Source organism: Mercenaria mercenaria, chromosome 6, assembly GCF_021730395.1.
Source record: "Mercenaria mercenaria strain notata chromosome 6, MADL_Memer_1, whole genome shotgun sequence".
In the NCBI taxonomy this organism is placed as follows: domain Eukaryota; kingdom Metazoa; phylum Mollusca; class Bivalvia; order Venerida; family Veneridae; genus Mercenaria; species Mercenaria mercenaria.
The window spans coordinates 41,203,501-41,231,073 of NC_069366.1; the positions used below are offsets into that span (position 1 = coordinate 41,203,501).

General features: G+C 36.9%; 1 protein-coding gene and 1 long non-coding RNA gene across 4 annotated transcripts in view; both read left to right on the top strand.

Moving 5' to 3' along the window:
* The window catches only part of LOC123549130 (tetratricopeptide repeat protein 5-like), a 145,154-nt gene that overhangs the window by 30,401 nt on the left and 87,180 nt on the right, over positions 1–27,573 (top strand). For all 3 annotated transcript variants that reach the window (XM_053546630.1, XM_045336974.2, XM_045336972.2), the window contains exons 4-5: positions 3,711–3,858; positions 11,689–11,780. In XM_053546630.1, coding sequence (XP_053402605.1) covers positions 3,711–3,858; positions 11,689–11,780 — 240 coding nt within the window. The remainder of the gene's footprint in view (positions 1–3,710; positions 3,859–11,688; positions 11,781–27,573) is intronic.
* LOC128557947 (uncharacterized) lies at positions 15,133–27,180 on the top strand. Its single transcript, XR_008371512.1, has 2 exons — positions 15,133–16,460; positions 26,779–27,180. It is a non-coding gene; the product is annotated as an uncharacterized LOC128557947 (long non-coding RNA).

Here is a 27,573-nt window from a genome sequence, read left to right on the forward strand (position 1 = left end):
GGAGACAAATATTATGACCAATTTCATTAAGATTGGACCAAAAAACATGGCCTCTTGAGTATAAACAAGCTTATTCTTTGATTTGACTTGGTGACCTTTTTTTTTTGACCCTACATGACCCAAATAAAAATTCATCCCATATTTCATGCACTCGAACATTCAGACCAAGTTTCATGCACATCAAATGAACAAGCTTTTCCTTTGATTTGACCAGGTGACCTAGTTTTTGACCCCATATGACTCACTTTCGAACTTAGCCTAGGAATCATCAAGATACCCTCATCGATGTGGGTTCGAGCCTTACTTGAGGCGTTGAATTTTTCATGTGAGGAAGCCATCCAGCTGGCTTACGGAAGGTCGGTGGTTCTACCCAGGTGCCCGCTTGTGATGAAATAATGCACGGAGGGGCACCTGGGGTCTTCCTCCACCATTAAAAAGCTGGAAAGTCGCCATATGACCTATCATGTGTCGGTGCGACGTTAAATCCAAAAAAAAAAAAAAAAAAAAAAAGAATCATCAAGATAAACATTCTGACCAAGTTTCATGAACATAGGATCATAAATGTGGCCTCAAGAGTGTTAACAAGCTTTTCCTTTGATTTGACCGGGTGACCTTGTTTTTGACCCCATATCACCCAGTTTCGAATTTGGCCAAGAAATCATCAAGATAAACATTCTTACCAAGTTTCATGAAGATAGGGTCATAAATGTGGCCTCTAGGTTGTTAACAAGCTTTTCCTTTGATTTGACCGGATGACATAGTTTTTGACCCGACATGACCCAGTTTAGATACAGGCCTAGAAATCATCAAGATAATTATTCTATGCAAGTTTGTATCAAATCAAAGCATAAATGAAACCTCTATATGGCTGAAAGGGCCAAACTAGAAAATTTGAACCCATGACAGAATCTAGCCAGTTTTTCGAAAGAAACTGAGATCTTATAGTGACAAGTTGTAAGTGTGAAAAAAATCAAATATAAAATGTCACTTCTTATCGTGTTCACAAGGTAAAAATTAACAAATTTTGGCTCTTTCAGGGGTCAATCAGGGGCCATAACTCCGGAACCTATGATCCAAGATTTATTGTTGTTGAAGATATTTTGCAAGTTTGTATCAAATTGAACCATTAATGAAGTCTCTATATGGCTGCAAAAGCCAAAATAGCAGATTTTGGCCCTTTAAGGGGCCATAACTCTAGAACCCATGATGGGATCTGGCCAGTTTTCGAAAGGAACTGAGATATTATGCCAGTACAAGTTGTCTATAAGTTTTATTCAAGTTGATTGCAAAATGTGTTCTCTATCGTGTTCGCATTAGCCAAAAATAGCAAATTTTGGCCCTTTAAGGGACCATAACTCTGGAACCCATGATGGGATCTGGCCAGTTTTTAGCTCATCTGTCTCAAAGAGACTAGGTGAGCTTTTGTGATCGCGTGGCGTCCAATGTCCGTGCGTGCGTCCGTCCCTCCGTCCGTCCGTAAACTTTTGCTTGTGACCACTCTGGAGGTCACATTTTTCATGGGATTTTTATTGAAGTTGGTCAGAATGTTCATCTAGGTCAAACTAGTCAAGTTCGAAAACTGGGTCACGTGCGGTCGAAAACTGGGTCAGTAGGTCTAAAAATAGAAAAACCTTGTGACCTCCCTAGAGGCCATACTTTTCAATGGATCTTCATGAAAATTGGTCAGAATGTTTATCTTGATGATATCTAGGTCAAGTTCGAAACTGGGTCACCTGATATCAAAAAATAGGTCAGTAGGTCAGATAATAGAAAAAATTGTGACCTCTCTAGAGGCCACATTTTTCATGGGATCTGTATGAAAGTTGGTTTGAATGTTCATCTTAATGATATCTAGGTTAAGATCGAAACTGGGTCAACTGCGTTCAAAAACTAGGTCAGTAGGTCTAAAAATAGAAAAACCTTGTGACCTCTCTAGAGGCCATACTTTTCAATGGATCTTCATGAAAATTGGTCAGAATGTTCATCTTGATGATATCTAGGTCAAATTTGAAACTGGGTCACGTGCCATCAGAAACTAGGTCAGTAGGTCAAATAATAAAAAAACCTTTTGACCTATCTAGAGGCCATATTTTTCATGGGATCTGTATGAAAATTGGTCTGAATATTCATCTTGATGATATCTAGGTCAAGTTCGAAACTGGGTCAACTCCGGTCAAAAACTAGGTCAGTAGGTCTAAAAATAGAAAAACCTTTTGACCACTCCAGAGGCCATATTTTTCAATGGATCTTTATGAAAATTCGTCTGAATTTTTACCTTGATGATATCTAGATAAAGTTTGAAACTGGGTCACATGTGGTCAAAACTAGGTCAGTAGATATAAAAATAGAAAAACCTTGTGACCTCTCTAGAGGCCATACTCTTCATGAGATCTTCATGAAAACTGGTGAGAATGTTCACCTTGATAATATCTAGGTCAAGTTCAAAACTGGGTCATGTGCCTTCAAAAACTAGGTCATTAGGTCAAATAATAGAAAAACCTTGTGACCTCTCAAGAAGCCATATGTTTCAATGGATCTTCATGAAAATTGGGTCATGTGGAGACAGGTGAGCGATTCAGGACCATCATTGTCCTCTTGTTGAAAGGAACCGAGGTATTATGCAAATACAAGTTGTATGCAAGTTTGATTAAAATTGATTGCAAAATGAGGTCTCTATCGTGTTCACAAGAAATTGTGAATGGACGACGGACGGACGGAGGATGGACAAAATGTGATCACAAAAGCTCACCCTGTCACTATGGACAAGTGAGCTAAAAAAAAATTTAAAAATCCTCTTGCCTGAAACTGCAAGGCCTAGGGTTTCAATATTTGGTATGTTGCATTGCCTAGTGGTCATATTTCATACTCTAAGTTAATTGTTCAAGCAAACTACTAAACTCAGGTGAGCAATATAGGGCCATCATGGCCCTCTTGTTTGTTTTAAGCTTGACTATCAGATCATCTTTCCTAGACTGTTTAATAATGTCCCTCCCTCACTGGGGGAGACATATTGTTTTTGCCCTGTCCATCCTTCCGTCTGTGTTAAGCTTGTCTGGTTTTCACAGGTCAAACTGCTGGCAGGATTTAGACAAAACTTCACAGGAGTGATCAGTACCAAGCCTAGTTGTGCATTTTGCTGACACGGTACGCTTCGCTGCACAAAATGGCAGCACGAGCTAAAAATAGAAAAATCTTGTCCGGCTTTCACAGGTCAAACTGTTAGCTGGATTTTGACAAAACTTCACAGGAATGATCAGTACCAAGCCTAGTTGTGCATATCGCCAGCACGTTCCGCTGCACAAAATAGCCACCAAAGCTAAAAATAGAAAAATCTTGTCTGGTTTTCACAGAACTGCTGGCTTGATTTCAACAAAACTTCACAGGAGTGATCAGTACCAAGCCGAGTTGTGCATATCGCCGACACTTTCTGCTTCGCTGCACAAAGTGGCTGCTACAGCTAAAGGAGGGGAGGCATATGTTTTTTTGACAAAAACACCTAGTTTTGTAAATGAGTTTGCCCGGATTTGTTCATTTAATATTAGTATGGATGAATAGGTCATTATAAATTCATAGGAACGAAATATTGAAGCTGATTATGTGGAAAATTTGGTTTAGGTTACTCAGTTTGATGTAGGTTAGGTAAAGAAATTTATTTATAAACTATATAGACTTACTTCATTAATAGATTGTATACATTTTGCTTACTTCAGTCAAAGAACAAGATATCATTACGCAATTTGTCTATGGTGTTACGACAGTTGAATGTTAGTGCAGAAGAACGAGTTGCAAAGGTAGAAGAAAGTGTTGAAAAGGCAAAAGAGGCAGTACAAATGGATATAAAGGATGGACAATCATGGTGTATGTTATATGAATCATTAACTGTGTAGTGTAAAGGCTAAAATACTTATTATATACTTAGGTTATTTTTAAGGTTAAAGTTTTTTGGCAACCTTTGTTTTTCTGTCATATCTTTGTTGCTATTGCTTATATCTTACTGTATTTCAAAAACATTTTCCAGCATACAAAGTATGTGCAGGGGCTGGGCCCATTATACCCAAGGTCAAGGTCACCAAGTTGTTATACTTAGAATTATTATGTCTCCCCCAACTGGGGGAGACATATTGTTTTTGCCCTGTCCGTCCGTTCGTCTGTCCGTACGTCACACTTCATTTCCGATCAATAACTGGAGAACCATTTGACCTAGAATCTTCAAACTTCATAGGATGGCAGGGCTTACGGAGTAGACGACCCCTATTGCTTTTGGGGTCACTCCATCAAAGATCAAGGTCACAGGGGCCTGAACATGGAAAACCATTTCTGATCAATAACTTGAGAACCACTTGACCCAGAATGTTGAAACTTTATAGGATGATTGGTCATGCAGAAGAGATGACCCCTATCAATTTTGGGATCACTCTTTTAAAGATTAAGATCGCAGCGGATAGAAAATGAAAATCCATTTCCGGTTTATAACTTGAGAACCATTTGACCTACAACCTTCAAACTTCATAGGGAGATAGGAATTACAGAGTATGTGACCCCTATTGTTTTTGAGGGTGTAATAACTGCATCAATAATAATAATCACAGCGGAGCGCGCACCTGTTAATCATTATTGTTTAAGTGATTGAATTTTAATGCATCTACTGACGCAAAGTGTGTTATCGTTCTTCGCGATGTAATTACTGAATTTTGATAAAGTTACAACGTAAAATGCACTCGCCTGATTGGTTGAGTATATAGCCAGGTCCACTTGTCCTGTCCTGACTTTAATCGCCAGTGCGAGTGGACGAGCGGAATTTTACACCCATAAACATTCTCATTACTGTTCATGTTTAAGCAAATAAGTCAAACATAAAAATACTGCTATTGAAAGGCCAATTTCTCAGCTCCATTTGTACACCATTTTTAGCTCGACTATTCGAAGAATAAGTAGAGCTATCCTACTCACCACGGCGTCGGCGTCCAGTGTCAGCGTTGGCATCACACCTTGGTTAAGTTTTTCGTACCAGTCCACATTTTGACAAAGTCTTTTGAGATAAAGCTTTGAAACTTTCAACACTTGTTAACCAACACCATGGCCAGTTATAGGCAAGAGCACATAACTCCATCAAGGATTTTGGCTGAATTATGGCCCCTTTTGACTTAGAAATCTTGGTAAAGTTTTTCGTACCAGTTCATATTTTGACAAAGTCTTTTAAGATAAAGCTTTGAAACTTTCAACACTTGTTTACCATCACCATGGCCAGTTATAGGCAAAGTACATAACTCCATCAAGGATTTTGGCTGAATTATGGCCCCTTTCGACTAAGAAATCTTGGTTAAGTTTTTCGTACCAGTTCGTATTTTGACAAAGTCTTTTGAGATAAAGCTTTGAAACTTTCAACACTTGTTTACCATCACCGTGTCCAGTTATAGGCAAGAGCACATAACTCCATCAAGGATTTTGGCTGAATTATGGCCCTTTTTGATTTAGAAATCTGGGTTAATATTTCGTACCAGTTCATATTTTGACAAAGTCTTTTGAGATAAAGCTTTGAAACTTTCAACACCTGTTTACCATCACCATATCCAGTTATAGCAAGAGTTCATAACTCCATTAAGGATTTTGGCTGAATTATGGCCCTTTTTGACTTAGAAATCTTGGTTAAGTTTTCCGTACCAGTTCATATTTTGACATAATTATGGCTTTGAAAGTTTTATCACTTGTTTAGTATAATAGTCTCTATCTGTAGGAAAGAGTACATAACTCTGTCATCTATTTTGGCTGAATTATGGCCCTTTATGGACTTGGAAATTGGTTCTGTTTTCATATAAGTTTCATGTTTTGTCAAAACTATTTGACATATGGCTTTTAAACTTTGAACACTTGTTTATCATTATGATTTCCATCTGTAGGCAAGAGTACATAACTATTTTGACTGAATTATGGCCCTTTTTGGACTTTGAAATTGGTTCATACATTGCCATTTAGTGCAAGACTTATCGAAATCAAAGAAATACAGGAACATTGTTTGTCTTATCTATTTATTTCTTTTGTCTGAATATCTATGGAAATATTTTGACCCCATTCTTCAATCAATTCTTCGAATAGTCAAGCGCGCTGTCATCAGACAGCTCTTGTTAGCTCACCTGAGCACTAAGTGCTCAGGGTGAGGTATTGTGACTGGTCATTGTCCGACGGCATCTGTCGGACATTGTCCGTCAACATATGCCATGTTAACAGTAGAGGCCACAGTTGTGACCCAATCTTTATGAAACTTGGTCAGAATGTTGATCTCTAGGTCAAGTTCAGATCTGGGTCATGTGGGGTCAAGAACTAGTTAACAAGGCCAGATCAAAGGAAAATCTTGATAACACTCTAGAGTCCACATTTTGAGTTTGAAACTCATGAGAATTGGTCAGAATGTTTGTCTTGATAACCTCTAGGTCAAGTTCGAATCTGTATCATGTGGGGTCCAAAACTAGATCATTCTATCAAATCAAAGGAAAAGCTTGTTAACAACTCAAGAAGCAACATTTATGACCTTCCCTTCTTGAGACATGGTCAGAATGTTTGTCTTGATGGTCTTTAGGCCAAGTTTGAATCTGGGTCATGTTTGGTCAAAAACTAGGTCACTAGATCAGTTCAAAGGAAAATCTTGTTAACACTCTATAGAGACCACATTTTAAGTTTGATACTCATGAGAATTGGTCAGAATGTGTGTCTGAATGAAATTTTGTTCAAGTTTGAATATGGGTCATTTGGGGTTAAAAGCTAGGTCACCCGGTCAAATCAAAAAGAAAAAACTTTATGTGTGGAATAGGGCCTGCATTTTTGACTTGATATTCATGAAATTTGATCAGAATGATCTTGATAAAATCTAGGTCGAGTTCAGATATTGGTTATCTGTGGTCAACAACTAGGTCACCTGGTCAAATCAAAGAAAAACCTTGTGTATGCAATAGGGACTGCATTTTTCATTTGATGTGCATGAAACTTGGTCAGAATATTTTCTGCATGAAATCTAGGTCGAGTTTTTATCAGGGTCATATGGGTTCAAAAACTAGGTCACCAGGTCAAATCAAAGAAAAAGCTTGTTTACACTCTAGGGAACACATTTTTGATTCAATCTTCATAAAACTTGGTCAGAGTGTTTGTTATCATGAAGTCTTGGATAATTTTGAATCTTGGTCAGGTGGGGTCAAAGACTAGGTAACTAGATCAAATAAAAGGAAAAGCCAGTTTACACTCTAGAGGCCACTTTTTTGCTCCAATCTTCATGAAACTTTCTCAGAATGTTTGTCTCCATGAAATCTTGGATGAGTTCTGATTTGGGTCATTTTGGATAAAAAACTAGGTCACAAGGTCAAATCAAAAGAAAGTGCTTGTTTACACTCAAAAGGCCACATTTTTGGTCCAATCTTAACCCTTTTCCAATCAGTACTCCACTAGAAACCTATACCTACTGGGAACATAGATCTGTCTGATCTGATAAGCCTGTCTGAACAGAGATATTTGCCTATGATAATATTTTGCCAGTTATTCACATAAAAATGAGGGGGTGTGTCTTTTTAAACTATTCAAAGTAACAAAGGCCATGCAAAAAACATAACAACACATGCACAGGATGGGAGATAATTAAATAAACTTACAGTAGATGACACTTACTAAGATCTTAGTGGGGAGTATGTCTATTTTATCCCCACTCAATTAACACTAATAATTTCCAGTCATTGACACTTAGTTGATATTTGCTGATTTCCTCAGATATAAATTCCTTTTTATTGCTTTATTTTCCATTTTATCACATCTTACACTGACATTATTTATGCACAATTAAATTCTGATTATGTACGAAACTTGCAATACGTTCATAATTATATATAAACACATGAAATATATACTATATACTGTAAATGAAATTGTATTATATATATCATAGTTGAAATGTTTGTCTGTATACATGACTAAACAATGTTTCCCATTAATATTTACATTTAACACTTCTTTGACTTGTTTACTGTTTTATTTTTTTTGTACTTTCTATAAAATTTAAAAAAAAATAAACAGCTACTACAGTGTATTTACAAATCACAAAATTAATACAGATTTTATTCATATGCAAGTAGTTCAGTTTGACACCTGACCAAATGTTTCTTTGAAAAGCTATAAGATTGCCTGAACAAAAACTATAATAAATAAATATATAAATAAATGAATAAATACAGTCTGCTGACATTCGCGATTTGAGTCCCCATTTTGTCGGCTTGTTAGGTATTTATTGTTTCAGCAAAAACCGGCCTTTGAAACCAATCATTGCTTCATCAACTGACAGATTACGACTTGGATGGGTAATATCACTCTTGAAATTTCTGTTATACATGTGTATAAGTGACCAGACTTTGAATAACCTGTCACGATATTGTCGGTCGGATCAGGCTGATCACGGTTATTTGAGATGATTTTTCAACTTACACCAACGTTGATTAGGCATGATTTTGGTAAAACCCTCTACTCGAAGTCGGTCATCGGAGCTCCAGAAATCTTCCACACGATGTTATGTTAATGTATTCTGACGATTATCATTACCGACGAAGAAAGTCTGCATTTCATTTGCCTTTGTTTCTCCCTGAGCCTCCCAACATCATCATCCCTTCAGTCCAACTGTTGTTGTTTATGTTGAATTTCTTGCCTTGTACCAGTATACATATGCATGTACCATAAAAATTTGGTTTCTTCAGCAATCATTAAAAAAAAAATTGAATCGTGTCAAAAAATTATAAAATCTATTTGAAATTTCAGTCAAATCTTGTTCGCCATCACGAATAAAGTCCCTGACATACCTCGATGAAATATTCGAGTCAAATTTCTATAATTCATCAACGGTCGTAGGTCTTCCAAAGGGGTGTCACATTCCGAGTTATTTTCTGTTTGTCACGAGTATAATTCCTCTATTTCCGACGTATCGGAGTCGCTTGATAATTCGTCTGACGAAATATCACTAATATTCACATCTGAATTTAGATCCCGACGTAGAATTTCGTAAATATCATTGTGACAAAATTCTCCGAATTCTCTATCGCTGTCCGCCATTTTCGTACATGTACAATTTTATTTTCTGAAAATGAGTTGGGGATTTCCAAAATTTGCTGTATAAATAGTAACGTTTTGAAAGCAAGACTCGGGGGTGATCGTAAAATGAACTTTTCTCAACCAAATTAAACTTTTAAACCAATAAGTTTTCGTTGTATTCAATCGGAAAAAGATGAATATTAAACAGTGCATTATCCGGGCGGTTTCAGGCGAATCATTTGTAGACAGCAAGGGCGGATTGAGGCATTTCGTTGGATAAGCGATAAGGGCGGATTGGGGGGATATGATTGGAAAAGGGTTAATGAAAATTGGTCAATGGTATTTGTCTCCATAAAAACTTGGATGGGTCATAAATTGAGTCAGGATGGATCACTAAGTCACGAGGCCAGATTGAAGAAAAATCTTGTTTACACTGAGACTAGAGACCACATTTTTGAACCAGTCTTCATGAAACTTGGGTCAGAATGCTTATCTCTTTGAAAACTCAGACAGGTTTGAAACTGGGTCATGTGGTTTCAAAAACTGGGTCACTAGGTCAAACATGTTTACACTGTTACGGTGTGTTACTCAGGTGAGCGATCTAGGGCCATCTTGGCCCTCATGTTATTGTTTTATCACAAAAACTGACACAAGATTTTACTGATTATCATCTTTATGGTTTGCCTTTCCAAAATTGAATGGTTGCCATGGAAACAGTGAAATCATATATAGTTCAAAAAAGTTTTTTCATGGTAACAATTTTTATTAGCTAGACTATTCGAAGAATAGTCTAGCTATTCTACTCACCCTGGCGTCGGCGTCGGCGTCGGCGTCACACCTTGGTTAAGTTTTTGCATGCAAGTACATACAGCTATCATTTAAAGGCATATAGCTTTGAAACTTATTTATTCTTTTTCTAGGTCAATTACCAACCTCACTGGGTCAAGTTCCATAACTCTAACATGTATTTTGAGCAAATTATGCCCCCTTTTGGACTTAGAAAATTCTGGTTAAAGTTTTACATGCAAGTTACTATCTCCAAAACTAATGCAGATATTGAATTGAAACTTCACATGTGTCTTCGGGGTTATAAAACTAGTTGATAGCACCAAGTCCTATAACTCTGACCTTCATTTTGGCCAAATTATGCCCCCTTTTGGACTTAGAAAATTCTGGTTAAAGTTTTGCGTGCAAGTACATACAGCTATTACTAAAAGGCATATAGATTTGAAACTTATTTCTTCTTTTTCTAGATCAATTACCTACCTCACTGGGTCAAGTCCCATAACTCTGACATGTATTTTAGCCAAATTATGCCCCCTTTTGGACTTAGAAAATTCTGGTTAAAGTTTTACATGCAAGTTTCTATCTCCAAAACTAATGCAGATATTGAATTGAAACTTCACATGTGTCTTCAGGGTTATAAAACTAGTTGATAGCACCAAGTCCCGTAAATCTGACCTTCATTTTGGCCAAATTATGCCCCCTTTTTGACTTAGAAAATTCTGGTTGAAGTTTTGCGTGCAAGTACATACAGCTATTACTAAAAGGCATATAGATTTGAAACTTATTTTTTCTTTTTCTAGATCAATTACCTACCTCACTGGGTCAAGTCCCATAACTCTGACATGTATTTTGGCCAAATTATGCCCCCTTTTGGACTCAGAAAATCCTGGTTAAAGTTTTACATGCAAGTAACTATCTCCAAAACTACTACAGATATTAAATTGAAACTTCACATTTGCCTTCGGGGTTATAAAACTACTTGATAGCACCAAGTCCTATAACTCTGACATGTATTTTGGGCAAATTATGCCCCCTTTTGGACTTAGAAAATTCTGGTTAAAGTTTTGCGTGCAAGTACATACAGCTATTACCAAAAGGCATATAGCTTTGAAACTTATTTATTCTTTTTCTAGGTCAATTACCAATCTCACTGGGTCAAGTTCCATAACTCTGACATGTATTTTGAGCAAATTATGCCCCCTTTTGGACTTAGAAAATTCTGGTTAAAGTTTTACATGCAAGTTACTATCCCCAAAACTAATGCAGATATTGAATTGAAACTTAATATGTTTCTTCGGGGTTATAAAACTAGTTGATAGCACCAAGTCCCATAACTCTGATATGTATTTTGGTCAAATTATGTCCCCTTTCGAACTTAAAACCCTTTTGATATTTAACATTTTGGGTAATAATTTCCTGCTTCTGTGACAATATTTCGAATAGTCGAGCTTGGCTGTCTTACGGACAGCTCTTGTTTTGAAAGATATTGTCCTGCCGAACAATTAGGTACTTTCATGAAAAAAAGTCTTTAGGGGAGTTCATGGTAGAGGTTTTTGACCCCCATTCTACAAGGATGCTACAGACTAAGTTTGGTGATGATCTATTAAGTTTTGTGATGGTCTATTAAGCCATTCATGAGAAGGTGAAAGGTTAACAACAGAAGGCAGATGGCTGTCTGCATGAAATCTAGGTCAAGTGTAAAAGGCCGTTTTGTCGGGATGTAATTTGTCACTCCTGTGACAGCTCTAGTTAAGACTTGCTGGGCATGCTGTTTTCTGCTTCTTTTCATGTACAATTTACTTGAACAGAAAATTCCTTGTTCATATCTAACTTTAACAACTTTTTCAGTGATTCTTGGAAATGCTTACCTGTCATTATTTTTTTCTACTGGACAAAGTGCAAAGATACTACAGCAAGCCATGAGTGCTTACAAGCAAGCAGTAAGTACCTCAGCCTTACTGAATTATTAAATGTGACTTTATACCACTGAACTTTTGATATGAAAGGACATTTTTTCCTTGAAATTTTGATATTCCCAGCTTTTTTAAACATATATATCACATTGAAATCTTCATATGGCAGTACATAGACTTCATTGAAACTGTATCACGTTGACATTACATCACAGAACATCATTCTTGTACATTACTGTGTTGGTGCACCATAAAACCCAAATAAATAAATAAATAAGTAAATTGTATATTAGGACAGAAAAATGATATCTGTGTTTAAGGTTACTTGACCCAGAAAATAAAATAAGCATAGGTAGGTTGATCAGGGTTGCCACTTGAAAAGTCAGGGAAAACTGTTTTTACGCCCCTATTCGAAGAAGGTGGGGTATATTGTTGTGCAGATGTCGGTTGGTCTGTATGTCAGTCAGTCCATAGACCAATCAGTTTCCAGATGATAACTCAAGAACGCTTGGGCCTAGGATCATGAAGATTAATAAGAGGTTTTGGCCTGGGCTCTCCATAAAATTTGAAGTAGCCAGTGATGAAATGAAAGTAGGCAGTGGAACCTGAGCGGGGGGGGGGTCCTCCCCGTGAAAATTTGAAATTGAAGGTTTAAAATGGTGCAATCTGGTGTATTTTTGGGTGTTTTTTCTTTGCTTTGTCTACCTATATTTTTTTATACAAAAAAGACATAAAAATATAATTCCTCTTAAAAAAGTATTTGTGACATCACATAAATCACAGTCATACCCTCACTCTAAACCAGAGTCATTGCCCGTGCAGAAATATTTTCCTGTTCTCAGGAAATCCCAGGATTATTCTGGGATATCCTGAGATTCTTTTAGCAAGGCTGCATAAAAGTCTTGAAGACAGGACTTTAACACTAAAAGACAGGACTTTTGATAGAAATTGTCCTGTTCACAGGAAAAAGACAGGACTTTTGATGGAAATTGTCCTGTTCACAGGAAAAAGACAGGACTTTATCTAAAAGATACAGACTGAAAGATGGTAATTAATTTGAAACATGATCTTGTAATGGTCTAGTTAGTTAATTACATCCTGGTGTTGAAGACCCATGTTTTGTATCATTAAGCACTTGTGCTGTTGTGTTGTTGGAGTAACAGGAATATATTCTATATCTGTGGTAAGTTAGCAAATTATTTCTGTATTAAACTTTTAGAAATAATACTAAATATATACCTACATTTAATAATTTTACAAAACAATACCAGTAAGTTACTTAGAAAGGTATTTTTCTTTAAAATCAATCAGAGCGTTGAAGAGTGAAATATGTTAGTACTGTTTAGATTATCTGTACATGTTTGATCAAAGGCAGTTTCACTCTTAAAAGTAAACAGATGATAGAATGATAAGAGCTTTTTGCTCAATATGAAGCTCATAATTTGATGTTTCTAGACTAAATATTACACCTAGTGTTTTTGCACATATTTGAACTGATAAATTGATATTTCTGCTATGACAGGTTGTATGTTTCAATGTACATGATGTATACTTTTTAACTAGAAAATATTTTTAATATTTGGAAATAATAATCCTTAATTATTATTCTTACTGTAAATACAGTTGAAATTTAACATTCATTCAATTTATTAACTGTATTTCCCGCCAAAGAGAATTTCAAATCGTGTTTACAACGTATTCAATTACATGTCCTGGAAACTTTCCTGAAGACAGGACAAGTGTCCTGAGATTTCCTGACAACAGGAATTCTTGGGATTTCATGAAGACAGGACAATTCTCCTGAAATTTCCTGAAGACAGGACAATTGTCCTGAGATTTCCTGACAACAGGAATTCCTGCCATTTCCTGAAGACAGGACAATTCTCCTGAAATTTCCTGACATCAGGAATTCCTGGGATTTCCTGAAGACAGGACAATTGTCCTGGGATATCCTGACTTCAAGAATTCTCAAGACATTCCTGGAATTTCCTGAGAACAGGACAATATATACTTTTATTTCCTGACATCAGGAAATCCCAGGACATTCCTGGGATTTTCAGGATAGCAGGACAGCATAGGTTTCTTGGTGTTCTGGTGTCCTGTTTTTTAGCTCACCTGTCACGTAGTGACAGGGTGAGCTTTTGTGATCGCCCTTCGTCCGTCCGCAATTTCGTGTCTGCACGATATTGGTTTCATTTATGATTTTATTTTAACCAAACTTGCACACAACTTGTATCACCATAAGATCTTGGTTCCTTTCTTGAACTGGCCAGATCCCATTATGGGTTCCAGAGTTATGGCCCCTGAAAGGGCCAAAATTAGCTATTTTGACCTTGTCTGCATAATAGCAGCTTTATTTATGACTTGATTTTTACCAAACTTGCACACAACTTGTATCGCCATAAGATCTTGGTTCCTTTCTTGAACTGGCCAGATCCCATTATGGGTTCCAGAGTTATGGCCCCTGAAAGGGCCAAAATTAGCTATTTTGACCTTGTCTGCACAAAAGCAGCTTTATTTATAATTTGACTTTTACCAAACTTGCACACCATAAGATCTTGGTTCCTTTCTTGAACTGGCCAGATTCTGTTATGGGTTCCAGAGTGATGGCCTCTGAAAGGGCCCGAATTAGCTATTTTGACCTTGTCTGCACAAAAGCAGCTTTATTTATGACTTGAATTTAATCAAACTTGCACAAAACTTGTGTCACCATAAGATTTCGATTCCTTTCTTGAACCGGCCAGATCCCATTATGGGTTCCAGAGTTATGGCCCCTGAACGAGCCAAAATTAGCTATTTTGACCTTGTCTGCACAATAGGAGCTTCATTTATGATTTGATTTTAACCAAACTTGCACACAACTTGTATCACCACAAGATCTTGTTTTCTTACTTGAACTGGCCAGATTCCTTTATGGGTTCCAGAGTTATGGCCCCTGATAGGGCCAGAATTAGCTATTTTGACCTTTTCTGCACAATAGCAGCTTTATTTATGATTTGAATTTAATCAAACTTGCACAAAACTTGTGTCACCATAAGATCTCGATTCCTTTGTTGAACCGGCCAGATCCCATTATGGGTTCCAGAGTTATGGCCCCTGAAAGAGCCAAAATTAGCTATTTTGACCTTGTCTGCACAATAGCAGCTTCATTTATGATTTGATTTCAACCAGACTTGCATACAACTTGTATCACCACAAGATCTTGTTTTCTTTCTTAAACTGGCCAGATTCCTTTATGAGTTCCAGAGTTATGGCCCCTGGTAGGGCCAGAATTAGCTATTTTGACCTTGTCTGCACAATAGCAGCTTCATTTATGATTTGAATTTAATGAAACTTGCACAAAACTTGTGTCACCATAAGATCTCGGTACCTTTCTTGAAACAACCAGATCCCATAATGGGTTTTAGAGTTATGGCCCCTGAAAGAGCCAAAATTAGCTATTTTGACCTTGTCTGCACAACAGCAGCTTCATTTATGATTTGATTTTAACCAAACTTGCACACAACTTGTATCACCATAAGATCTCGATTCCTTTTTATACGCCCTAAGGGACGTATTATGTTATCGCCTCGTGTCCGTCTGTCTGTCTGTCTGTTGGTTAGCAATTTCCCTTTCGCTCTGTAACTCTTAAACCCCTTGAAGCATTTCTAAGAAACCTGACACAAATGTTCACCTCATCGAAATGATGTGCAGAGCGCATGTTTCGGATGGCTCACTTCAAGGTCAAGGTCACGCTTAGGGGTCAAAGGTCATATGACTTTGTTTTGTGTGTATATTGCTTTGCATTTGCGTTGCATTGCAGTGCTCTTGTTTTTATTTGGCAGATACTTCTTTTGTTCACTTACAATAATTTTTTTTAATTACTTCCCTTTTATGTTACTATAAACAGCTTATTTAGTAACTTTTTAGCTCATCTGATTTTTTGAAAAAAAATGATGAGTTATTGTCATCACTTGAGCGGTTGTCGGCGTCGGCGTCGGCGTCGGTGTTGCCTGGTTAAGTTTTATGTTTAGGTCAGCTTTTCTCCTAAACTATCAAAGCTATTGCTTTGAAACTTGGAATACTTGTTCACCCTCATAAGCTGACCCTGTATAGCAAGAAACATAACTCCATCTTGCTTTTTGCAAGATTTATGGCCCTTTTGTACTTAGAAAATATCAGATTTCTTGGTTAAGTTTTATGTTTAGGTCAACTTTTCTCCTAAACTATCAAAGCTATTGCTTTGAAACTTGGAATACTTGTTCACCATCATAAGCAGACCCTGTACATCAAGAAACATAACTCCATCTTGCTTTTTGCAAGAATTATTGCCCCTTTTGGACTTAGAAAATCAGTTTTCTTGGTTAAGTTTTATGTTTAGGTCAGCTTTTATCCTAAACTATCAAAGCTATTGCTTTAAAACTTGCAACACTTGTTCACCATCATAAGCTGACCCTGTACAGCAAGAAACATAACTCCATCCTGCTTTTTGCAAGATTTATGGCCCCTTTTGGACTTAGAAAATATCAGATTTCTTGGTTAAGTTTTATGTTTAGGTCAACTTTTCTCTTAAACTATCAAAGCTATTGCTTTGAAACTTGCAACACTTGTTCACCATCATAAGCTGACCCTGTATAGCAAGCAACATAACTCCATCCTGCTTTTTGCAATAATTATTGCCCCTTTTGGACTTAGAAAATCATTTTCTTGGTTGAGTTTTATGTTTAAGTTGACTTTTCTCATAAACTATCAAAGCTATTGCTTTAAAACTTGCAACAGTTTTTCACCATCACAAGTGGACACTGTACATCAAGAAACATAACTCTATCCTGCTTTTTGCAAGAATGATGGCCCATTTTATACTTAGAAAATCATGGGTAGGACAATATTTCTATTACACAAAAAAAATCAGATGAGCGTCAGCACCCGCAAGGCGGTGCTCTTGTTTATAATTGGCCATAGGAAAAAAACCGAGACCACTTTTCTATGGTACAACATGGATGGTACCTCCAATTTTTAGGTGTATTTTGACATATCTGTACCTTTAAGAAAATTTCAGCTATATTTTCTCATGATTCTTTTGATTGATCTTGATTAGGATTTTTTGACCTTCTTGTCCTTAAGTGCAGTGATAACAGGCGAGTGATATAGGGCCATAATGGCCCTCTTGTGTTATTATAAATTGCTTATTTAGTAACTTTTTTATTATAGGGAAAAACTGAGACCACTTTTCTGTGGTACAACATGGATTGTACCTCTAATTTGTAGGTGTATTTTGACATATCTGTACCTTATAAGAATTTTGTTTGTTTGTTAAATTTCTTCCCCTTGTTGTTCCTGTCCTTTGGACTAAGATAGTTTGTACTTTTTCTGAGGACTTAGATTTATTTCTAATTTCTTCCCTTTGTTGTTCCTGTCCTTTGGGCTTCATCAGTCAAAATTTTGCTCCTATCGTCCTCTGATGTAATCCTTCGGGCATGAAACTACTGGCCTGATTTGAAATAATTTTATTTGAAGTAACCTTAAGAAAATTTCAACTATATTTTCTCATAATTCTTTTGATTGATCTTGATTATGATTTTTTGCCCTTCTTGTCCTTAAGTTCAATGATAACAGGTGAGAGATATAGGGCCATTATGGCCCTCTTGTTTCCTGTTCACAGGAAAATCCTGGGATTGTCCCATTCCCATTTAACGGCGTGTAAAGTCCCAGGACTATCCCAGGAATTCCTGAGATATTTTCAGGACATTATCCCAGGATAGTCCTGGGACTTCCTGGGATAATCCCAGGATTTCCTGTTCCTTTTTCGTACGGGTATATATCGTCAAAAACCTGTTAAACCACAGTCTTTATTCACAGCCTTGGCACATAGCTGGATATATCTAGGATACAGGATGGGTTCATGAGCCATATATGCTTAAATCTATTACAATGATAATGTGTTCTGAGGAAATAAAAATGCCAAAAAAGTAATTTTGATTTTTTCCCCTGTAATAATGAGCCATTAGAAAGGCGATCATGACATGTAGATCTAGATCTACTGCTTCCTGGTCCGTTTTTTTTGTTTCAAAAATATTTCTTTATCAATGATTGACTGTCTTTTGGGCAAGTGAGTATTAAATCTATTAGAAAAAAATTACTTCAAAGCCCAGATGCAAACCGTTTACACACAGCAAGCGAGCAACGGCATACGAAACATTTTTTGCAATGCATCGTGCCAGTTAAAATAACGCTACAGGCGGTCAGTACAGGTTGAATGGAAACTAACAAGACTAAAAATTAATTGATCAATTCTACTTACTTACTTACAGGTTTGCTATTTAATTTTGCTTTCAATCAGAGGAAATGTACGAAAAAAGTATGGATCGGATAAATAAAGAAAGCGGGAAAACCCACCGGTGCCCGCTCATATTGCTAAACTATTCTTTAGTGCTCGTCATGTGGTGAGTCTGATTAAAAATAGATGCGCTAAGATCCTGCACAATTCACTGACTTGGGAAACCAACAACCACATGGCATCAGCATTTGACAATTTTGGGTTATTATTTTACATTTTGAAGTTCATTTTTTTGTTCAGTTTGAGAAAAGTAGCCGGCGGTACATCCATCAGTAGCCAGCGAAATCACGGGCTGCCGGGGCTTGTGAAGAGCACTGCCTAGGATCACATAATTTAATAGGGATGTGGATCATGATCAATAGATGACCCCTATTGATTTTTAAGTCAGGAGGTCAAGGTCATGGTCAGTGTGACCTGGAACAGTAAAACCATTTCAGGACTATAATTTGAGAACACTTGGGCCTGAGATCATGAAACCTAATAGGGATATTGATCATGACCAGCAGATGACCCCTGTTGACTTTGAGGTCAGTAGGTCAAAGGTCAAGGTCACCATGACCCAGAACAGTAGAACTTTTTTTGCCAAGTAACTAGAGAATGCTTGGGTCTTAGATTACATTTGATATGGAGTTTACTTATGACTGGTAAATGACGCATAATTATTGATTTTAGGTCAGTATGTCAAACGTACAGTGCACAGTGACCATATAATTTCTGTTCCTTGTACAATTACTGAATGCATCAAGGGGGCATTTCTTGTTCTATGAGCTCTTGTTTTTTTAAGGTCAGTGAATTGTCAGGGAAATCTTGATAATGGTCAAGGAAAAATGAAATTTTAGAAAAGTCAGGGAAAAATTAAATTCTGGGTTGATGTTTAGAACATTCAGTGGCTATGGCAGTCTTCAAACAGTATTCAGACCTGTTTATATCTAAGGATTGTCCGTAGTTTCTACAGATTTGAGTTTAAAAATACGGACTATGATTTACCAAAAAATTACTACAGAAAATTGCCTTGGAGATTGGCAAATTGTCGAAGTTGCAAACAAAGCAGCAGATAAAAATACCAAGTGGTGAAATGGAAATTTCTTCATTTAACTTTGTTCTAAATTGTAACCTTTTTAGAACTTTGACTGGTTCAGATAATTTGCCTTTGATTCAGTCGATACTGAAAAGCATTCTGCATTTTAAGTAACTGTGTGGTCAGGTAACTTGTGTAATAAACATCTTGACACAGTGTAGTTGCAGTTAAATTATTGGGTGAGGAATAACTACTTACTGGTTTGTTTTAATCACTACTGATTAAATGATTTTATTCCTTTAATTTTCGAGCAGTCGAATTGGCAAAACATTGTTGTTTTTAAGTTTTTGAAATCAAATGTAGATTGTCTGCTGTTGTGACAAACTGCAATTTTTCATGAAATGAATTTAATAAGAGGTAATGTCACCGTAAACTTTAATGTCGGGTACTGCCAAATGCTGCTAAACTGTCTTCGCATCATCACAATTTGTCAAACATATCGTTGAAACTGGAGTTTTAGGCGATGTTTAGAAAAGTGTACTTGTATCCGGATATGATGTTTAAATATCACCAGGCTTGTGTTTTGTCTGTGCAAGTTGTCCCTGCTACACCGCTAGACCAAGCCAGTATCACTGCATAGAGAAGAGCAGAGATGTGGCTGCAGCTCTTTGCATTTCCTGCTGGACACGTACAATGACCCGTCAATACTGAACAGTCCTCAAAAATTGCTACCCATGTTTTGTAGTCCAAACGTCCAACTCCTGGCTGGCTAGGGGAAATCGTTACTTTAAGGAAATTGACATTGCCAACGTTCATTGAGTAAATGTCTCCCATCCAGCCATTCTGAACATAATTATAGCCATAAGCTTTTGAAAGTATTAAAAAGTCAATAATGTCCTCATATGTGAGTCTGGGCCACAATTTCGAATCATTCTTGACCCATGAGGCGTCTCTCCCGTATGTAAGGATCTGTGATGTCACCGATAAGATCTGCTATCTAAAAATAGCACAGGACTCAATTTGCGGACAAGGTGCTCAAGGTGAGCTTTTGTGATCGCCCTGTGTCCGTTGTCCGTCGTCGTCTGCGTCGTCAACAGTTCGACTGTTAACACTCTAAAGGTCACAATTTTGGCCCAATCTTAATGAAACTTGGTCAGAATGTTACCCTCAATAAAATCTTGGTTGAGTTTGATATTGGGTCATCTGGGATTAAAAACTAGGTCACCAGGTCAAATCAAAGGAAAAGCTTTTTAACACTGTAGAGGCCATATTTATGACTGTATCTTCATGAAACTTGGTCAGAATGTTATCTTGATGACCTTTAGGTCCAGTTTGAATCTGGGTCATGTAGGGTCAAAAACTAGGTCACCAGGTCAAATCAAAGAAAAAGCTAGTTAACACTCTAGAGGTCACATTTTTGACCATATCCTAATGGAACTTGGCCAGAATGTTAATTTTGATGATTTTTAAATCAAGTTCAAATCTGGGTCATGTGGTATTAAAAACTAGGTCACTTGGTCAAATCAAATGAAAAGCTTGTTAACACTCTTAGAGGCCACATTTATGACTTTACTTTCATGAAACTTAGTCAGAATGTTAATTTTGATGATCTTTAGGTCAAGTTTGAATCTGGGTCAGGTGGGGTCAAAAACTACGTCACGGGGTCAGATCAAAAGAAAAGTTAGTTAGCACTTTAGAGGCCACATTTATGACCATATCTTAATGAATCTTGGTCGGAATGTTAATCTTGATGATCTTTAGGTCAGCTTCAAATCTGGGTCATATGGGACCAAAAACTAGGTCACTCGGTCAAATTAAAGAAAAAACTAGTTAACACTGTATAAGCCACATTTATGACCGTATCTTAATGAAACTTAGTCAGAATGTTAACGTTGATGATCTTTAGGTCAAGTTTAAATCTGGGTTAGGTGGGTTCAGAAACTAGGTCACCAGGTCAGATCAAAGGAAAAGCTTGTTAACACTCTTAGAGGCCACATTTATGACTGTATCTTCATGAAACTTGGTCAGAATGTTAACCTTGATAATCTTAAGGTCAAGTTCGAATCTGGGTTATGTGTTTTCAAAAACTAGGTCGCCAGGTCAAATCAAAGGAAAAGCTAGTTAACACTCTAGAGGCCATATTCATGACCATATCTTAATGAAACTTGGTCAGAATGTTAATCTTGATGATCTTTAGGTCAATAGGTCAGGTGAGCGATACAGGGCCTTCATGGCCCTCTTGTTTTAATTTCTATCGAAGTTTACAGAGATTGTTGATGATTCCTGATATATAGAAAATGCTCCCTTGTCCGCATTGAGTGCATTGCATTATGGTATAACTGCTGTATGTTCTATTTATAGAACACGGGAGAGTGTTATTAAGACAATACACCTGTGTAAACACATGCGCCATTTCTACATGTACAATATAGTGTAAATCATCGTTAGATACAGCAGTATTTATTGTTCACTTCATAAACTCTGTACCACAGTTATATTACAGGTACATTCACAAAAAAATAATCTACCAAGTTAACTTAGGGAAATTCTGTTTAGCGTCCATTTAAAGCAGATTTTTTTTTCAAGAAGATTAGATCTATTCAGTATATCTTTCTCTTTCTCGTTGAACTTGCAGACTTGCAGTTATTCTGCAGTGGCATTATGGCAGACGGGTCACATGATTAACAAAATGGTGGCGCCTTTGTTTTCTGCGATAGAACTGTCTGTATTTCAAGTATCTACACTACACTACATTATCTACACATTGGCTAACATCTGGTTTCAATTAGATAAGGATCAGATCAGTAATCCACCATGTAGAATTCTGCATTCAGATTGGGGTAATGATGATAAACATTTAATCAGTCCTCTAGTGTAACAAATCGCTGAACAGTTATCATTTCTAGCAGAAGTTAGAGAAATAGCGCTCTCTCGTATTCTATAAATAGAACACACCGCAGAGATACCATAATGCAATGCGCGAATTGCGGACAAGGGACCGTTGTTTATATATAATGTATATATATTAAAAAAGTAAAATACGGAAAATTCACTTTGCCTGCACAAAATTCCTTGAAAAACCTGCTAAATAAAGGAATCAATAAGCATATATATTGAAATAAACGTAGGAAATAAATAGATCTATTATTTTAGCGTTTCGTTAGACCGGGGCCATTAAAAAGATGTGTTCAAATAATTTTTTTTTAAAACTACAGTACATTGCATACAAATTACTCAATATTCTGCAAATTACATCAATAAAGTATAGCATCAGAAGGACTGGCAAAGTCTTTATCACAAATATACAATATTTTTGGATTCGAAACACCAGCTGTCGAAAAAGTAAGTGCAAGATTATAATTTTGATTCATAATTTTCAAGGCATATATCAGCACAATCATTAACACATGTACTTCTTTCCATACATTTGGTTCACACAACACCGCGCTGAGCCTCAGTACGAGGTACTTGAAAGCGTGGTCCATTAAATACTTGATAATTGAAAAAATATATGACAGGACATAGGTAGAACTGTATGGTGTTGTATTAAATTAGCACCATGTTTTATCAGATCACATCTAAATATCATTGCTAAAAGTCAAATATCTACATGTCACACTAAGGTGTCATTTGTAACATATCATTATACTGATGCATTTCACAGAGATGTTAATTGTTTCAATGAAGAACTATAGATCTAAGTTATTAAATATTGCTGACTTTCAGTTATACATATTGTTCATGACATTTCGAAATTTCAATAGGATTACTAGGATGTGATCATGTGATATCATATATTTACATTTTGCAAAAAACGCAGAATAGTGATAAATGTTTGAACACTTGCGAATGAGGTAAATAGCAAATAGATATAATTATATTGATATATGACCGTAACTGGAATGTGTAAAACAAATAGTAGAACAACATCATCCTTTCATATACTGATGACAATTCGATGTGTTATTACTGACGTGGATTTTAAAAATTCAAAACTGTGCTGTCAACATTTTTAAGAATTTCTTACTGTCCAGTATTTAGGCGTAGTATATAGAAATTGAAAGCTATGTGAAACACATTTGTTTGATATGCATCAACTTTAGAATACACGAGGAGATAATTGCAAAATCTGTGAATTACTGATGCTAATATACAGGAAAAGCACACCGATTGTTTGTCCGCACATCGAGACCTGTGCTATTTTTAGATAGCAGATATTGTCAGTGACATCACAGATCCTTACATACGAGACAGCGGTATTGGTACTTTTGGTTAGGATTATAAAGGGACGTATTAAATAAATGATATGTATGAATTATTTTTTTGAAACACTTTATTTATATAAGTAAGTCTTGGATTTCGAGTGGAATATAATTATAATATGAAAATGGAAATTTTTAGGAAAAAGATAAGAACAGGAAACCTGTGCAATTATAATGATAATTGGATATCAATATCAAATGTAAATTCTGCTACTTTTGAATAAAAATATCATAGACGGCCACACTATCCGTATGATGGAAAGGGTCCCAAGCTTGGCTCTACTGAAATTGTGTAACAATAAAATGCGTATTATTTTCTGATTTTACAAAAATAAGTAATGTCTTTGATATTTAACAACAATAGAAATATAGTTCTGTGTGTTATAACCATTATACTGTCATATATACCATAAATGTTAACAACTAGAATATTTAATTACCACATTATTAGTCCCCTACTGGTTGAAAACCAGTTTCGGGGACTACAGGAATGCGCTTTTCCGTCTTTCCGTCATTCTGTCATTCCGTCCGTCCGCAATTTCGTGTCTGGTCCATAACTCTTTCATCCATGAAGGGATTTTAATATTACTTGGCACAAATTTAATGTTCCCCATGATAAGACGACGTGTCATGCGCAAAACCTGGACCCCTTGCTCATAGGTCAAGGTCACAATTGGAGGTCAAAGGTCAACAGGGCTTTTTTCCTGTCCGGTCCATAACTCTCCCATCCATGAAGTGATTTTAATATCACTTGGCACAGTTGTACCTCATAATAAGATGATGTGTCGTGCACAACTTTCAGATCCCTAGCTCAAAGGTCAAGGTCACACTTAGCAGTCAAATGTTAACATGGCATGAACAGGGTCTGTTTCGTGTCCGGTCCATAACTCTGTCATTCATTAAGGGATTTCAATATCACTTGGCACAGATGTTCCCCATGATGAGATGACATGTCATGCACAAATCCCTTGCTCAAAGGTCAAGGTCACAATTGGGGGGTCAAAAGTCTATAGGGCATTTTTCCTGTCCGGTCCATAACTCTGCCATCCATGAAGGGATTTTAATATTACTTGGCACAAATGTTCCCCATGATGAAACAACATGTCGTGTGAAAACCTGGACCCCTAGCTCAAAGGTCAAGGTCATAATTGGAGGCCAAAGGTCAATAGAGTTTTTTTTCCTGTCCGGTCCAGAACTCAGTCATCCATCAAGGGATTACAATATTACTTGGCATAAATGTTCCCCATGATGAGACGACGTGTCATGCGCTACACCCAGAACCCTTGCTTAAAGCTGAAGGTCACACAGAGATCAAAGGTCAATATGATTTTTTCCTGTCCGGTCTATAACTTTGTCATGCAAAACAGGATTTAAATATCAAGTTTGCACAAACATTCCCCTGGATGAGACAACATCTTGTGTGCAAAGCCCGGGCCCTAGGTCTAAGGTCAAGGTCATACTTAGAGGTCAAAGGTCAAATTCAAGAATGACTTTGACCGGAGCATTTCTTCTTTATGCATGGAGGGATTTTAATGTAACTTGGCACAAATGTTCACCACCATGAGGCGAATGGTTGTGCGCAAGAACCAGGCCCCTAGGTCTAAGGTCAAGGTCATACTTAGAGGTCAAAGGTCAAATTCAAGAATGACTGTGTCCAGAGCATTTCTTCTTCATGCATGGAGGGATTTTGATGTAACTTGGCACAAATGTTCACCATCATGAGGCACCCTTTTTATACGCCCGTTTGAAAAACGGGACGTATTATGGGAACGCCCCTGGCGGGCAGGCGGGCGGGCGGCCGGGCGGGCGGCGTCCACAGATTTTGTCCGGAGCATATCTTCTAAATGCATGAAGGGATTTTGATGAAACTTGGCACAGTTGTTCACCATCATGAGACGGAGTGTCATGCGCAAAAACCAGGTCCCTAGGTCTAAGGTCAAGGTCACACTTAGAGGTCAAAGGTCAAATTCAAGAATGACTTTGTCCGGAGCATATCTTCTTCATGCATGGAGGGATTTTGATGAAAGTTGGCACAATTGTTCATCATCATGAGACGGACTGTCATGTGCAAGAACCAGGTCCCTACATCTAAGGTCAAGGTCACACTTAGAGGTCAAAGGATACAAGAAAGAAAACTTTGTCCGGAGCATATCTTCTTCATGCATGGAGGGATTTTGATATAACTTGGCACAAATTTTCACCACCATGAGGCGGAGTGTCGTGCGCAAGAACCAGGTCCCTAGGTCTAAGGTCAAGGTCACACTTAGAGGTCAAAGGATACAAGAATGAAAACCTTTTCTGGAGCATTTCTTCTTCATGCATAGAGGGATTTTGATATAACTTTGCACAAATGTTCACCACCACGAGGCGGAGTGTCATGCGCAAGAACAAGGTCCCTAGGTCAAAGGTCAAGGTCACACTTAGAGGCCAAAGGTCAGATACAAGAATGACTTTGTCCGAAGCATTTCTTCTTCATGCATGGAGGGATTTTGATGTAACTTGGCACAATTATACACCATCATGAAACGAAGTGTCATGCGCAGTTCCCTTCTTTAGAATTATTTCCCTTTGTTGTTACTATAAATAGCTTATATTGTAACTTTTTCATTACTAGTTGTAGGGAAAAATCGAGACCACTTTTCTGTAGTAGAACATGCATGCTACATCCAATTATGAGGTGTATTTTGACCAATCTCCACCTGGTAAAGATTTTTGTGTGGACTTACAATTTTTTTTTTTTTTTTTTTTAAGATTATCTTCCCTTAGTTGTTACTATAAATAACTTATATTGTAACTTTTTAGCTCATCTGATTTTTTGAAAAAAAATGATGAGTTATTGTCATCACTTGAGCGGTTGTCGGCGTCGGCGTCTGCGTCGGCGTTGCCTGGTTAAGTTTTATGTTTAGGTCAGCTTTTCTCCTAAACTATCAAAGCTATTGCTTTGAAACTTGGAATACTTGTTCACCATCATAAGCTGACCCTGTATAGCAAGAAACATAACTCCATCTTGCTTTTTGCAAGATTTATGGCCCCTTTTATACTTAGAAAATATCAGATTTCTTGGTTAAGTTTTATGTTTAGGTCAACTTTTCTCCTAAACTATCAAAGCTATTGCTTTGAAACTTGGAATACTTGTTCACCATCATAAGCAGACCCTGTACGTCAAGAAACATAACTCCATCTTGCTTTTTGCAAGATTTATTGCCCCTTTTGAACTTAGAAAATCAGTTTTCTTGGTTAAGTTTTATGTTTAGGTCAGCTTTTATCCTAAACTATCAAAGCTATTGCTTTAAAACTTGCAACACTTGTTCACCATCATAAGTTGACCCTGTATAGCAAGAAACATAACTCCGTTCTGCTTTTTGCAAGATTTATGGCCCCTTTTGGACTTAGAAAATATCAGATTTCTTGGTTAAGTTTTATGTTTAGGTCAACTTTTTCTCTTAAACTATCAAAGCTATTGCTTTAAAACTTGCAACACTTGTTCACCATCATAAGCTGACCCTGTACAGCAAGCAACATAACTCCATCCTGCTTTTTGCAATTATTATTGCCCCTTTTGGACTTAGAAAATCATTTTCTTGGTTGAGTATTATGTTTAAGTCAACTTTTCTCATAAACTATCAAAGCTATTGCTTTAAAACTTGCAACAGTTTTTCACCATCATAAGTGGACACTGTACATCAAGAAACATAACTCTATCCTGCTTTTTGCAAGAATGATGGCCCTTTTTAGACTTAGAAAATCATGGGTAGGACAATATTTCTATTATACAAAAAAAAATCAGATGAGCGTCAGCACCCGCAAGGCGGTGCTCTTGTTTATAATTGACCGTAGGGAAAAAACAAGACCACTTTTCTGTGGTACAACATAGATGTTACTTTCAAATTTAGGTGTATTTTAAGGTATCTCTACTTGGTAAGGAGTTTTTTTGTGGACTTAGAAAAACAAATGACTTACAATGATTAATAAACAACCACAAAATTAAAATTCCATTTGCAAATACAGGTGCTAGAGTAAAGAAATTTGCTGTGAGGGGCGTATATTGTGACATTCTGGCACTCTTGTTTTAGAATAACGTCCCTTTATTGTTACTATTAATAGATTATATTGTAACTTTTTTATTGCTGGCCGTAGGGAAAAATCAAGACCACTTTTCTGTGGTACAACATGCATGTTACATCCAATTTTTAGGTGTATTTTGATCTATCTCTACCTGGTAAA